Below are 13,492 nucleotides of genomic sequence, written 5' to 3' on the forward strand. Positions count from 1 at the left end.
ACACTCTCAGTGTGATTTTAGTTCCTTCTGTTCACAACTCTTATTAAACTTATAGAATGGCACTTCATAAAAGTAAATTAAAACTCATTTGACATAAGGAATTTCAACCCAAGTACACACTCATGGCTCAGAAGAATGCCTGCTGTTGCTGATTATACCTAAAAAGACTGCGGGGACATCAGAAGGGCAGACGGGGTAAGTTACATCTATGTAAGGCAAAGAACTGGCATTAGAGGTTGTGGAGACCTATAGCACATGCACAAGGCCCAAGTCAGGTCACCAGAATACACATCACTACAGGTGATGTACACCTTGCTTCCCAGTATGTGATCGTCCAGACCAATGCAAAAATATAATGAAGGTTGTGCAAAAGGACTAACTGAAAGCCCCTTAAAATTATATAAACTCTCTTATATATTTAAAAATTTTTGATTTATAAAAATGTTGTATTTACATTTGGAGACACATGTAACATATAACCAAACAATAATACAAGTATTTATAAGAAAACTAAATCTGTTCAATAAGGTGGACAAACCTAACAAATGAGCTCAATACCAAAAATAATTTTGGAGACTGGGATGGAATAATATTCAGAAGGACTTAATGATAAGAATAATAATATTATATAACACAATGAAGTACTCACAGGGGTTTTGAAGTCATCTTCTCTAAAGAAGTAAAGCCAAGCGTTTTTGTTCTAAGTACAGTTCTGATCAGAATCAGACCGTTAGACCTATAAACCCAAATGAAAGCGATGTGCTAGTCTCAACCCACTGTATTTCTGACAGAAAGAAACTTTGAAAGGTTACTTATTGAATTACCAGCAGGTCAACATTTTATTAAGACCATCAATATGTATAACAATGAATTAACACACTTTATTGCAAATAGGGAATAAGGCAGCTTCTGCAGGAATCTCTGAAACGCGATTCATAAATGCAAACTCATGCAATTATCTTTTGTATCTAGCACAGAAAAATATATCAGACTTATGTAGTATATAAATAACTGCCAGTCTGGCCTAACCAACAATCTTTGGTAGTAGCGTCTCTTGACAAGGATGGATAGGAACTCCATTTTGACCCAGAAAGCATTCTAGCCCCATTTTAAAAGCAGACATCAGAGGCTACCTGTGATATAAGGAGAATGGAGAGTGCAAATGAGCCTGAAAACTCACAGTTCAAGTTCATTCTGAGTGAGTTCCTTGATTCTGTTCATGCAATGATCAACGGCATTAATGAGTAAAGGGATCCAACTATCTTCTGGCTGTGGGGTCACATGACTCGCTCTGAAAATGGAATGGGGAGAAAGAGAAGTTAAATTTATACTGTCAAGGGAAAACCTACCCTCAAAAGGAGCACAGAGGAAACTATAGTAAGAGAAGGCAAGTTTCTTCATAGAAACTTAGCTGCTCCACAACTCAAGTGGAAAGAAAACATCACACCCACGTTCTTCCACTTCTTAAAATGGGGCTTTGGGAGCTGAGAATGATTGGATAGGTTTATTCTCAAAAAAGTTATTTGGGGAGAAGTCCTCATACTCACTTAGTAATTTCAAGTGCCTTCTTTAAGACAGATACAAGTTTTGCAGACTAGAAAAGAAACAGAGAAGTTACTCACCCTGAGCCCTACTATAAAAAGGAAAGGAAAGCCAAGATATATTAAGACTCAAGTAATAAAAAAACAGAAAAAAAAAAAAAAAACTTGAAGGAAAGTGCAAAAACAAAAATTCTTGTTACATTACGATGGTAGAATTATAGAATTCTTTTCTATTTAGCAAAATCTTATTAATATTGCTACTTTAACATTTTATAAATTTTAAAAATTTGTTAATACTTTTAAATTTTTAAAAAATGAAAAAAGTAAGAATATAACCTGAATTTGTCCCAACTGCTGAGAGCTTTGAATATATAGCAGGAACAGCTGAAGTTCCTTTTTAAAAAAATTCTATGTACAGAATTTTAAGCATACCGATAACAAGATAACATAAGGATATATATATGCCACCAATATATAGTACATCTTTTAATTTTTTTTTTTATTTGGGGTAATTGACAAGGCATATTGCTAACGATGTTTATTTCTTGGGAAGTCAATTTTTAAAAAGTGAATGTGAAAAAAGAAGTTAATGCCCAAAAGGATCCTATTCTACTTTAAGGTATATGCACACTGTGAAGATACATTTGATGAATTTAATTTCCACTATCTAATTTATCAAATATTTTTAGGAGTGAAAATTCTGAATATAAGATATAAGCCATTTGGTAGTTTCATTTCTTTTTCCAGTAACTGTAGAGATAATCTGAGTCTCTAAAAATAATAGAATTCTCTCTAGCACAGGACTCAGGACACGAAAGAATACAATGAAATCATATTTTTATAAAGAACTTGACCTTTTGTAGTTAAATCACCCACTGTGTTTATATTAGAACAGAGTATGTTTCTGGAACACTTGGTTTTGCCTACACCAGAAATCAGATATTTACAACTTCAGGTTGAGAAGATCCTAAAGTACTGCGGTAAATCAAACTTTCTTTTTCAAAGTAGCATTTTCTAAGGTCTTTGGGTTTTTCTAAGTGACTGCCCAAGAGGTTATGGAAGAGAATAGTACCAGAACTCATGGCTATTATAATTCAACTTCAATAAATATTTATCAGGCAGAAATACATGTAAGAACTGTGACATTATTGTTGTACTGGCATCCTAGTGTAACAAATAAATATGTTTCCTATAGCTTAAAGGAAATATTAGTAATTAGGGAAATTCTACCACTTAGGTCAGTAGCTATTCCCTCAAGTTGGTACTTACATTGATTCTCACAGTCAAGTGGCACATAGGTGGGTATATACTCAGAGCCAAATCATCCACACTAAGGACAGAAAGCAAAAATAACCATTAACAAAAAAAGGAACAAAGCTGAACTGGGTGGTTTTCAGTACACAATTAAGGCATGAGAGAATGTGAGAAATGTCCCAAAAATGCCTATTAATTCCTTAAATTGAACAACCAGAATCAATTCAACTGATATGTATTAAATATCTACTTACCCCATTTCCCTAGGAAGCTGGGGGAAAAAACTCCCTTGGCCTATATGATAGGACATGATTAATTCAGTTAAAAATGGGAGGATGTAAAACCATCAATTTAATAACTGTGGAGTTCATCCATGGATGTCACTCAAGTGGGCATGACTTTACCCAAGTGATGCAATTTAGTACCACTAATAATGGGACAAACTAACATTATGCCCCTGCCCAATATGATACAATGAGAAGCACAAAATACTCAAATATGTGATCTCCTTGCCAAAAAAATATTTAACTTGAATATAATCTATAATCATACAAAAGACAATCACATGAATCCAGATTTTTGGATATTCTGTGAGACAACTGACCTAGATTCTTGGATAGGGACTGTTATAGTTGCAAGAGACTACAACCAAACCAGACTACTGCAAGAGATGACAACCAAATGCACTGTGACACTATGACAGACCCCTTGATAAAAAAAAAAAAAAAAAAAAAAGGCTTTAAAATACATTTTAGAGACAAATGGGGACATTTGAATAGTAACTATTTTCTATTCAATGTTATATTTCGCAGATATAATAATAATGTCTGTTCTTAGAGATACGTGCTGAAGTATTTAGGGGTGAAATGTCACTGATGTCTGCAACTTACTCTCAAATGGTTCAGGAGAAAAATGGCACATCTAATCCATTGAGAAATAAACCAATATTGAAAAAAATGTGAGCAGGTGAACATAGATGAAGGATACATGGATGTTCAACGCAATACTTTTATCAACTTTCCTGTAGGTCAAAAGTGTTCAAAATAAAAAACTGGGGGAAAAGCTTAAGGTGACTACACAAGCTGAGGTCACATGCTGCTGCTCACATGTTTCAAGTGGGGATTCCGCTTACCTAGGGCTGATCTCATCAGAGATATCCACAATGTCGTCCAGTTGGGCCACCTGATCCTTCTTCCCATTCTCTGCCACTGAGATCCGGATTTTCTTCAGGCAGGCTTTTGATGCTCTCACCAGTGCAAGGCATGGGATTATGAGCTCTTGATCCTCCTCTGACCAATATAAGTCCCGATTGTTTGGATACCCCAACCCATCATCCTCTTCATCACCGTGGTTATCAGAGTTGTCCTCAGTGTCATTCAGGAGGCCACAGTACGGGTCACATTCTTCCACGGCCTAAGACATGCCATGATATATTTGAATGCCAAAAAAAACCCAAAAAACAAAAAACCAAGGCTTTTACACTTTCAGCATCATGTCTGAGTTATCCCCAAACCTCAGCCAGCTACTTCACTAATGGCTACAGAGTTCAAGCACCCTGTTCTCACTCCCCTTGCCCAGCAGTAGACAGAGGGGAGTGGTAGTAAATCACACACTGATGTGGGTAGGAGATGGGAGTTGAAAGCCAGGAGTGAAGATGGGACTTACTGAGTTAATGCTCAGGACATTTCCTTTCTTTATAGTTTCATCTATGATCATGGAGTTGTCCCCTCACCTGCTCCATTTCCTCATGCGCATCCTTCACAAAATCCACATTCTTCGTCAGCATTGAAAGGGCTGCAGCTTTGTTATCTACGAGTGAAAAATCAGAAGCACTAGAATTAGAGGAGAAACCCAACAATTCTGTGAAGTCTGCAAATGGCAACCAATGGTGTTCCCATTTGAGAAGAGTGCCAAGGATAGTCAACAAGAGCAGTGGTTTAATAAAATTTTTCTCATATTCATCCCCTGGGTAACCAGAGGAGTTAAAAAGCTTTTCATCATTCACCACTAGAAGAAATAAAATGATAACATGATGTTCCTCTTCCTGGTCCTCTTGACAAACACTGCTTTTGGCCCAGCTGGCACTACCTCATAGGGGCTTCAGTGTGTCCCATAATACTGCTCCTGGGGCAGGACCAGGAGAACAAATCACATTTGTTCAACAAGACACGGCCACAGAAAGAGGGCTAAAAACGTATGAGAACTAGGTCGCCTGGGTGGTTTAGTTGGTTAAGTGTCCGGCTTTAGCTCAGGTCATGATCTCATGGTTTGTGGGTTTGAGCCCCATGTCAGGCTCTGTGCTGACAGCTCAGAACCTGGAGCCTGCTTCAGATTCTGTGTCTCCATCTCTCTCTGCTCCTTCCCTGCTCACACTGTCTCTTTTTGTCGCAAAAATAAACATTAAAAAAAATTTTTTTAAGTATAAGAGCTAAAAAGACTGGCAAAAAATGTTAATACCTATTTTTTGATGTTACTGATAAACTATATGCATTCCATTAAGTTGTAAGTTAAAATATGCACGTGCTACAAAACTACAAACTAGATATGAGAGAACTATCTGCTTTGGCCAGCAGAGTCAAAAGCCCATTTCCCACTCTCACCCACCTCTTGGTATCTGAGGAACCTGCTGGCATGCAGTCCAGACACTGTTGTAGGAAATAAGGTCATTGTTCTCTGAGCTGGGGAAAGGAATCAATAAGGATATATCAATAACCAATGTTCCTCTCTCCTAAAAAAGAATGATCTTGCTCGACATCATTTTCAGCTATTAGTAACTTTGCTGTTGAAACGAGTTTTTTTTCCGCTCCCTGAAGCAAGGAACCCCATTAACTGATAAACCCAATTGTAGCATCACTACCTCTGAGTTGGAGTCATGAAAAGCGCATCCATAAGTTGAGCCATGCCATCTACGATGTCCAGAGTGGTGCTTCGTACCAGCTTTCTCAGAGTGATTCCTGTAGCCAAACCCAAAGACTAAGCAGCCTGGTCTCCTTTCTGGAAGTCACCATCTGCTTTCTTGAGAGCTTAAGCCCTTCAGAACTTAAAGTAATGTGAGTACCAACACAAAACTCAGGTCTTATGTATTTCCCCATGTCTTTTTCTTGCTCCTCCCACCATTTCTGAGTAGTGCTCTCCTAAAGAGATCTGGAACAAAATACTTCCATGACAGCATGTATCCATTCGTTAAGGTCAATGGTCCCTTGGCACCTGTGGCTGAAACACTTGAAGTTTAAACTATCTCTGAGTAACCCTAAAGATCCATGAGACATGCATTCATTTATAATTTTGGCATGGTTATAATCAAGGCATTACCCTACAGGCAGGGCTGGAGGTCACTTAACTTGTAAAGGAGTTCAGAAACAGCGTGTGATGTCATATGGGTGGAGGAGACCGGGGAGGCCCCTATAGATCCAGCATCTATAGTGGTTATAATGGGTTAGAGGGGGAGGAGCCAGTGAAAACTAAAAACCTTTGAGTCAGGCAAAGCAGGGAAGATGGTAACACAGCATCCCTATCTTAGCATAAAGCATTATTTATGGAGGTCACTGATATTATATTATCTTTGAGGGCATTTTATGTGAGCAAGTTACACTACATGCTCAAATTGAAGAAAAGGTAATAGTCTCAGGACAGAAGCTGTCATATTAGCAAAGATCTGCTCTATAAATCAAACATTTATGTGTATACAGTGGCTTACCCTGATTCTTGGGAAGTGAATAATATACTGCAATCATTGCCTTGATGGCAGCACGGACTTGTTCACAGAACCTCTGTGTTTCCTATGAGGCAATGGATCAATTTCAGAATGAAAAAAAATAAATGGATTAGATTCATCAGTCCATTTGCTGTAGAAGAGAGCAGACATCTGTACAGCATCATCTATAAACATTTTCTGTAGTCCTATTGAGTTAGGCCTTGAACTATTCTCAGCACATAGCAGAGAGGAATTAGCTGGCCCCGTGACTGAGCTGACAACTCAATAAAACATTAAGGAACATCAGGAAAAACTTATTCCTAATATTCTACATCCCAAGATACTCATGATCTGCTGTGAAGTATTCACCATATCTTGGACCAGGAGTTGGCAACTACGGCCCACGGGCCAAATTAGGCCCACTGACAGTTTTTAGAAATAAAGTGTTACTGGCACACAGCCACACTCATTTACATATTATCTATAACTGTGTTCACATTACGAGGGCAGAGTTAGGTAGCTGGCCTGCAAAGCCTAAAATATTTACTGTTTGGCTTTTTACAGAAAAATCTGCCAACCCTGTCTTAGACCATTAACCAGGTGTCTGATCTCTCTCTCTCTCTCTCTCACACACACACACACCTAAAAGAAATTAGCATGGACTCTACAAGGTTGACTATTTTCCTTCTAAGCAGTCACTGGCTTTCTCCTGTCTTCCTTGTCCTCATTTTTCCGCTAAATTCTAAGCCAGTGCTACATAAAATGTGGTCCACTGATTGGGGCCAGTCCATGAATTGTTATCAGTCTGGGATGGTGGGTAAGTACAATGTGTGAGAATAAGTGTTTAAAGCTTTATATTCATCCTCTGGGTAACCAGAGGCAATTGACATTGCTTCAACATCCAAACACATAAAAAACAAAGCCATACTTCTGTAGGACTAACATGTTAAGATCCTAAGGAAGCAATCATGATTCAAACACACATAATTCAAACAAAACCAAATTCTAACTTTTTAACTGTAAGTGAAACCAATGTCGGAGGCATGTACAGAAAAATAGTTCATGCTGCCTCCTCATGGTATCCTATCAACTGTGAATATTAGCAGCGAATCCCAAATATATTTGAAAGAAGAGACAACAGGTAAGGTAATAGTCATACTCCCCTTGAAATAAATACTGACTTCCTTGCACAAAGCTTTTAAAATGCTCTCAAATAATTCATTTCTTATTTTCTCATCATAGATCTCTAGGGTATTTAGGGGGAGAGTTTATCATTGTAGGTGCAGCAAAGGAATATTTTTTCATTTCGAAACATCTGGATATATAGACTGAAAGAAAATGAAACTATTATGAAAAACAAATAAGGTAATGAATATGCCATTTTAAAATAACCTGATTCCCAAATTAAGTATACCTCATTCTAGAAAAACTGGCAATAAAGCACACCTGGTTATAACACCATGTTTATTTTCATCAGTTTTATAATAAGGGGTTATTAAAAATGCATAAATTCTTGCTCCAGAAATTCCACTTCTGGGATTTTTTTTTTTTTTTTTGCTGATATACATGCATACACAAAGATTGTATTAGGCAATTTACCACAGCATTGTTTATAATAGTTACAAGTCTAAGCTGGAAACAGCTTAGATGTTCACATAAAGTACCAGTTAAATAAATTATGGTTATACCAACTCTACTGAATACTATGCAGCATTACAAAGAACTGAGCAACTTTATATGTGCTGCTAAGAATCAATGTGAAGGGCACCTGGGTAGCTCAGTCGGTTAAGCGTCCAACTTCCGACCACGGCGTGATCTCACGCTTTGTGAGTTTGAGCCTGCATCAGACGCTGTGCTGATAGCCCAGGGTCTGGAGCTTGCTTTGGAGTCTGTGTTTCTCTCTTTCTTTCTGTCCCTCCCCGGGTTGTGCGCTCTCTCTCTCTCTCTCTCTCTCTCAAAAATCAATAAATAAACATTAAAAAAAATCAATTTGCAGGCCATGTTAATTTTTTTTAAAGGAAGGTCCAGAAAAGTGTGTATGGTATCCTAACATTTGTGTAAAAAGAAGCAGGCGTATACATGTAAGTGTGTACATGCATCAAATACATATGGAACAATACAAAAGGAACCGGGGAGGGGGGATATAAACTTTTTAGCACACTTAACTTTGACATCTTCTGAATTTATACTGTTAATATGTTATTGATTAAATATAAAAAGTAATTCAATATAAAAAGAGTATTGTGTAGTATAACAGAAAAGGTGTAGTTTAGACATCAGACCCTAATTTAAATCCTAGCTCCACTGCTTATTTACCTGAGCCTATAAGCCTGCTTACTCAGCTGTCAGATGGGAATCATGGATGTGAAAACACCTAGCAAACAGCAAGTGCTTAAAAAAATATATATATATCAGAAAGGAAATAACCAGGATGAACTTCGGATTGAACCAATATCTATTTAGAAGATCTGCCTAGTCCAGGTAAGGAAGGCACTTGGCAATTTGGTCTTCACAACAATCCTGTGAGGTGAGAACTGCCATCTTATTTAACAGGTGTGGAAAATAAATCCCCTGGCTTGAGTGGAAAAGGTGGAAAGAAAATGATTGGATTCCTAATGAATAACGAGGCAGCACAAAAATTCCAAAAAGTAAAGCCCACCTGTGGAGAGGGCAGTGGAAGATGAGAGAAGACTTCGGTCAGAGTCGTAGCTTCCCTTGACACGTTCACAGCTGCCTCATCTGTGGGATGACAGAGGAGGCTGGAGCCAATATGTTAGTGCCAAAAAGATAAGCCTGCAGCTGCAGCTGGGACTTTGCGGATGATGCGTTTCCTCTCAACCCTTATCGGCTGAGAAGCCTCAAAAATACCTCCCCAAATCTATGTTTTATATTCCAACTTCCGAAGTGCTCAGGATGAGGAAGGTGAGGTATCCCCACCGAGAGGATGCGGCAGGGCAAAAGCGGGAGGGAAAAAGGGCTAGGACACAGGAAGGGATGAAAAATCCAAGTCCCCAACAGGAGAGGCACTCACTGAGTCTCCTCCAAAACGTGTCAGGATTAAACTCCTTGGTGGTCTCCAGGGCTTCGCCGACTAGTGGGTGTGGCACGCGGGCCCGGCGAGGGGCAAAAGGAAGAGCAGAGATAAGCGAGGCCACTCCCGACCCCCACCTTCTCCGCCCGAGTTCCCGCCCCCGCCGGCGCCACAGTCGGCCTGTTCCCTAACCAAGCCCGCCCCTGCCGTCGCCCGTCCCAAGGGCATCAGCTCACCCCGCACTCCAGGTATCAGCAACCGCAGCTCCTCTGCCAAGTGCCGGATCTGCTCCAAAGGCGGAGCTAGGGTGGGGACCGCCGCTGTAGGCGCGGCTGCGTTCGCCATCTCAGAAGATTGCCTGGAACTTCCAAACAAACGCGGCCACGGAAGCTGCCGAGCCGCTCTGCTGTGGGCGTTCTACTTCCGGGAGTCACGGACCCGGGTTCGTTTCCGGCAACAACCAACCCACCCCCGCCCCCAGAGGCCGGGTCACACCTGTGCTCCTCCCCCAAGGCCCGGCCACGCCTCCTCCCGCCCAGAGGCCGGGCCACACACACACACACACAAAACTCAGTCGGAGTTATTACCCATCATTCATTTATTTGATTAGATTGAAAAAAGAAAAAAGAAAAAACCACCTAAAGAAGCAGAGAGCCCATAACCTCGAGGGAAAAGAAGACTGGGAGCTAGTACCTCAAGGGTAGTCAGGGTAGGGCCCAAGTTCACACTGGTTCCCTGCCCCTAAAGTGGTACCCTTCACAGCTGCGGAGTTCCACACACTGTGCTAGGTACTTTACGTGAAGTACCCGTAAAAAATACAGTGGGCTTCTGATACAACCATTCACACACCCAGCCCCTGCCCTGTGGATCTCCTGATTAGGACTTTCTCTTCACAAAAGTAAATCAACTCTTTGCCTTCTTGGAGAAGGAAGGAATCATGGCATTATTTAGAGATTTTTCTGAGGTCCATTCTGCAGGAATCAGTAGTGGGTAATCCTCCCCAACTCCCAGGTGTCCAAGGTGCAGCAACTCCCTAGAGCCTGCCCACCAACACTGGCCTTCCACCTGCTGCTGGGCCAGGGGCCTGGGCTACAGAGGCAGATGGTGAGGCATGGCCTTTAGGAGCTTAAGTGGCTTTTTAACTGCACTATGAAGGTTCCAAGCTTGGTAGAGTTCAGTGTCCACACACAACGAATGATAACAGGTGTTAACAGTGTCAACCAGGTCCGCAAAGGGGAGAAGAAAAAAGCTAGAGTGCCATATGTCATATGAAGAAAATAGCAGGAATAGATCTGCCAGATGTACAGCAGTAACATAAGTAGGTGAATAGGTATAACCTTCAAGTATTTGCCTTGATGGAGATGGGACCGAAAGTTGTGACCAAAGCACCGCTGCAACAAGCTCCAACACAGGTAAACCATCAAGGGGATGTTAAAAAATGCCAGCTGGAAAGAGAAGCAGAACAGGGTATTATCTCATTAGCAAGACCTTAGGGGGCCAGGTCTCATTAACACATTATTGGTGGCTCCTAACAATATGTTGCTCTCTTTCTTGGGGGTTGATTCTCTGATTGTTTATGCTTCAATCACAGTTGCTTATAACACTCAGCAAGAGGTGACTTATAGTTAGTTGTACATTTGCCTGTATCCTTTTGTTCATCTTAAAAGTAGGTATCATTTATGTTGAAGCCCTCAGTAATGTTTAAGCTGGAAATGAACTGAGTATATGTACATACGTACACACACTCCTTTTTAGCAGAGTGAGGGGGGACATAGGCATCACTATTTTTTTTAATCTCTTATTATTCTTTTTAAAAAAATTTTTTTACATTTATTTATTTTTGAGAGACAGAGTGAGACAAAGTGAGAGTGGGGGGAGGGGCAGAGAGCGGGAGACACAGAATCCGAAGCAGGCTCCAGGCTCTGAGCTGTGGGCAAGAGCCTGACATGAGGCTCGAACCCACAAACCATGAGATCATGACCTGAGCCTAAGTCGGACACTTAACAGATTGAGCCACCCAGGAGCCCTATTCTTTTTTTTTTTTAAGGTAAACTCTACACCACACATGGTGCTCAAACTCATGACCCCAAGATCAAGAGTTGCATGCTCCACCACCTGAGCCAGTCAGGTTCCCCCATTATCTCTGTATTTTAAAAGTTTATTTATTTATTTGGGGTGGGGGGGGGGAGGAGAAGAGGGGATGAGTGGGGAGGGGCAAAGAGCAAGGGAGCGAAAGAATCCCAGGCAGGTTCTGTGCTGTCAGCTCAGAGCCCAACACGGATCTCAATCTCATGAACAGTGAGATCATGACCTGAGCTGAAATCAAGAGTTGGATGCTTAAGCAACTGAGCCACCCAGGCGCCCCATGTATTTTTAATTGAAGTAGCTGAATACTGGAATGCGAATCAGAAGATTTAAGTTATAATTCAAATTTAGCTGCCGTGTGATTCATTCATTCATTCACCAAATAATTACTGTGCTCCCAATACATGGCAGGCACTGTGATAGGCTCTAGGCTGAGGACACAGTGGTGAACAACTTAGAAAGGATGCATCATAGAGCTTACACTCTAACAGAGAGAGAGAGACCAAAAAAATAATCATTATAGATTGTGATAAATTCAATGAAGGAAATAACTGGGTCACAAGAGGGTAACTGAGAGATGGGTTTGCCGAGGCCTGAAGAACAGGAATGACTCAGGGGAATGAAGTGCATTCCAGGCAGAAGACACAAATGTAAACCCCTGAGGTGGGAGAGGTCTTAGCCTATTTAAGGCCCATGAACATGGAACATGATGAGCCGGATGGAAATTAGGGCAGTCAGTGGGACCAAGATCATGTCACGACTCTGCTTAAAGGTCTTTAAGCTCAGGAGTGAGCTGATTAAGCTTTTGAAAGGACAACAGTGGACACTGTGTGGCAAACTGACAGTAGGGAGGCAAAAGCAGCAGTGGCAAAAGCAGTGGCAAAAGCAGTGGCAAAAGCAGCTAAAAGACTAGCCTGAGGGTCACTGCAGTAGCCCAGACAAGAAATAATTATGAGTTAGACTAGTGTGGTGGTAACAGAGATGGAAAGAATTGATGGATTCAAGATATGCATTGGAGGGAGATCAAACAAGGGATTACTTGCTAAAGAATTAATACAGCATATTACAAGGAAAGGGAAAAATTAAGGATACATTCTAGAAAAACTAGGTAAATGGTGGAGCCATTTATTGAAATTGGAAAGAAATGAGGGAGGAACAGGTTTGGGGTAGAAACTAAAGTTCCTATTAGACACGTAATATTGAGGATGGCTGCTAGAGATTTAAGGAAAGATGTGAAATGGCAGTTGGATATATAGGCACCTGAAGTGCAGAGAACAAGTCAAGGGTAGGGATAACAGGTTTGGGAGCCACAGGCCTAGAGGATACATAAAATCCAGTATTAGTGTACTATTTATTAAAATATGAATATAAACACCACCTTTTAGTAAGGCTCAGGTTTTACTTGTTGTAAGAGTACTCCTGAGAGACAGCCTCCTTATGTATTTATGTAATAATACATAAAAGAGAACTGAACCAGACTCGGGACCTCTGCACACATAAAATGCTGCTATACCAGCAGCACTTTCAACAATAGCCAAATTATGGAAAGAGCCTAAATGTCCATCAACTGATAAATGGATAAAGAAGGTGTGGTTTATATATACTATGGAATACTACTTGGCAACGACAAAGAATGAAATGTGGCCATTTGCAGCAACGTGGATGGAACTGGAGGGTATTATGCTAAGTGAAATAAGTCAGTCAGAGAAAGACAGATACCATATGTTTTCACTCATATGTGGATCTTGAGAAACTTAACAGAAGACCATGGGGGAGGGAAAGGGGGAAAAAAAGTTACAGACAGGAAGGGAGGGAAACCATAAGAGACTCTTAAATACTGAGAACGAACTGAGGGTTGATGGGGGGTGGGAGACAGGGGAAAGTGGG

At 40.6% G+C, this 13,492-nt stretch overlaps 2 protein-coding genes across 12 annotated transcripts in view; both read right to left on the reverse strand.

Moving 5' to 3' along the window:
- CCNDBP1 (cyclin D1 binding protein 1) overlaps window positions 1-9,948 on the reverse strand; it is a 39,304-nt gene extending 29,356 nt beyond the window's left edge. The window contains exons 1-12 of one of the 7 annotated variants that reach the window (XM_030318381.1): window positions 9,757-9,948; window positions 9,521-9,580; window positions 9,149-9,228; window positions 6,493-6,574; window positions 5,653-5,749; window positions 5,400-5,473; window positions 4,528-4,604; window positions 3,928-4,208; window positions 2,811-2,871; window positions 1,548-1,594; window positions 1,181-1,291; window positions 650-736 (exon numbers count right to left, since the gene is read on the reverse strand). In XM_030318381.1, coding sequence (XP_030174241.1) covers window positions 650-736; window positions 1,181-1,291; window positions 1,548-1,594; window positions 2,811-2,871; window positions 3,928-4,208; window positions 4,528-4,604; window positions 5,400-5,473; window positions 5,653-5,749; window positions 6,493-6,574; window positions 9,149-9,228; window positions 9,521-9,580; window positions 9,757-9,865 — 1,166 coding nt within the window. In that variant the 5' untranslated portion in view covers window positions 9,866-9,948. Of the gene's footprint in view, window positions 1-649; window positions 737-812; window positions 1,292-1,547; window positions 1,595-2,810; window positions 2,872-3,927; window positions 4,209-4,527; window positions 4,605-5,399; window positions 5,474-5,652; window positions 5,750-6,492; window positions 6,575-9,148; window positions 9,229-9,520; window positions 9,581-9,756 lie in introns of those variants that run through there. The other 6 variants (XM_030318383.1, XR_003969464.1, XM_030318382.2 and 3 more) reach the window with 6 other exon arrangements.
- Window positions 9,949-10,100: 152 nt separating this feature from the next.
- Window positions 10,101-13,492, reverse strand: part of TMEM62 (transmembrane protein 62) — a 33,591-nt gene continuing 30,199 nt past the window's right edge. For all 5 annotated transcript variants that reach the window (XM_030318376.1, XM_030318380.1, XM_030318378.1 and 2 more), the window contains one exon: window positions 10,101-10,965. In XM_030318376.1, the coding sequence (XP_030174236.1) occupies window positions 10,639-10,965 (327 nt within the window). In that variant the 3' untranslated portion in view covers window positions 10,101-10,638. The remainder of the gene's footprint in view (window positions 10,966-13,492) is intronic.

The sequence above is a fragment of the Lynx canadensis genome, chromosome B3 (genome assembly GCF_007474595.2).
Source record: "Lynx canadensis isolate LIC74 chromosome B3, mLynCan4.pri.v2, whole genome shotgun sequence".
NCBI classification, from domain to species: Eukaryota; Metazoa; Chordata; class Mammalia; order Carnivora; family Felidae; genus Lynx; species Lynx canadensis.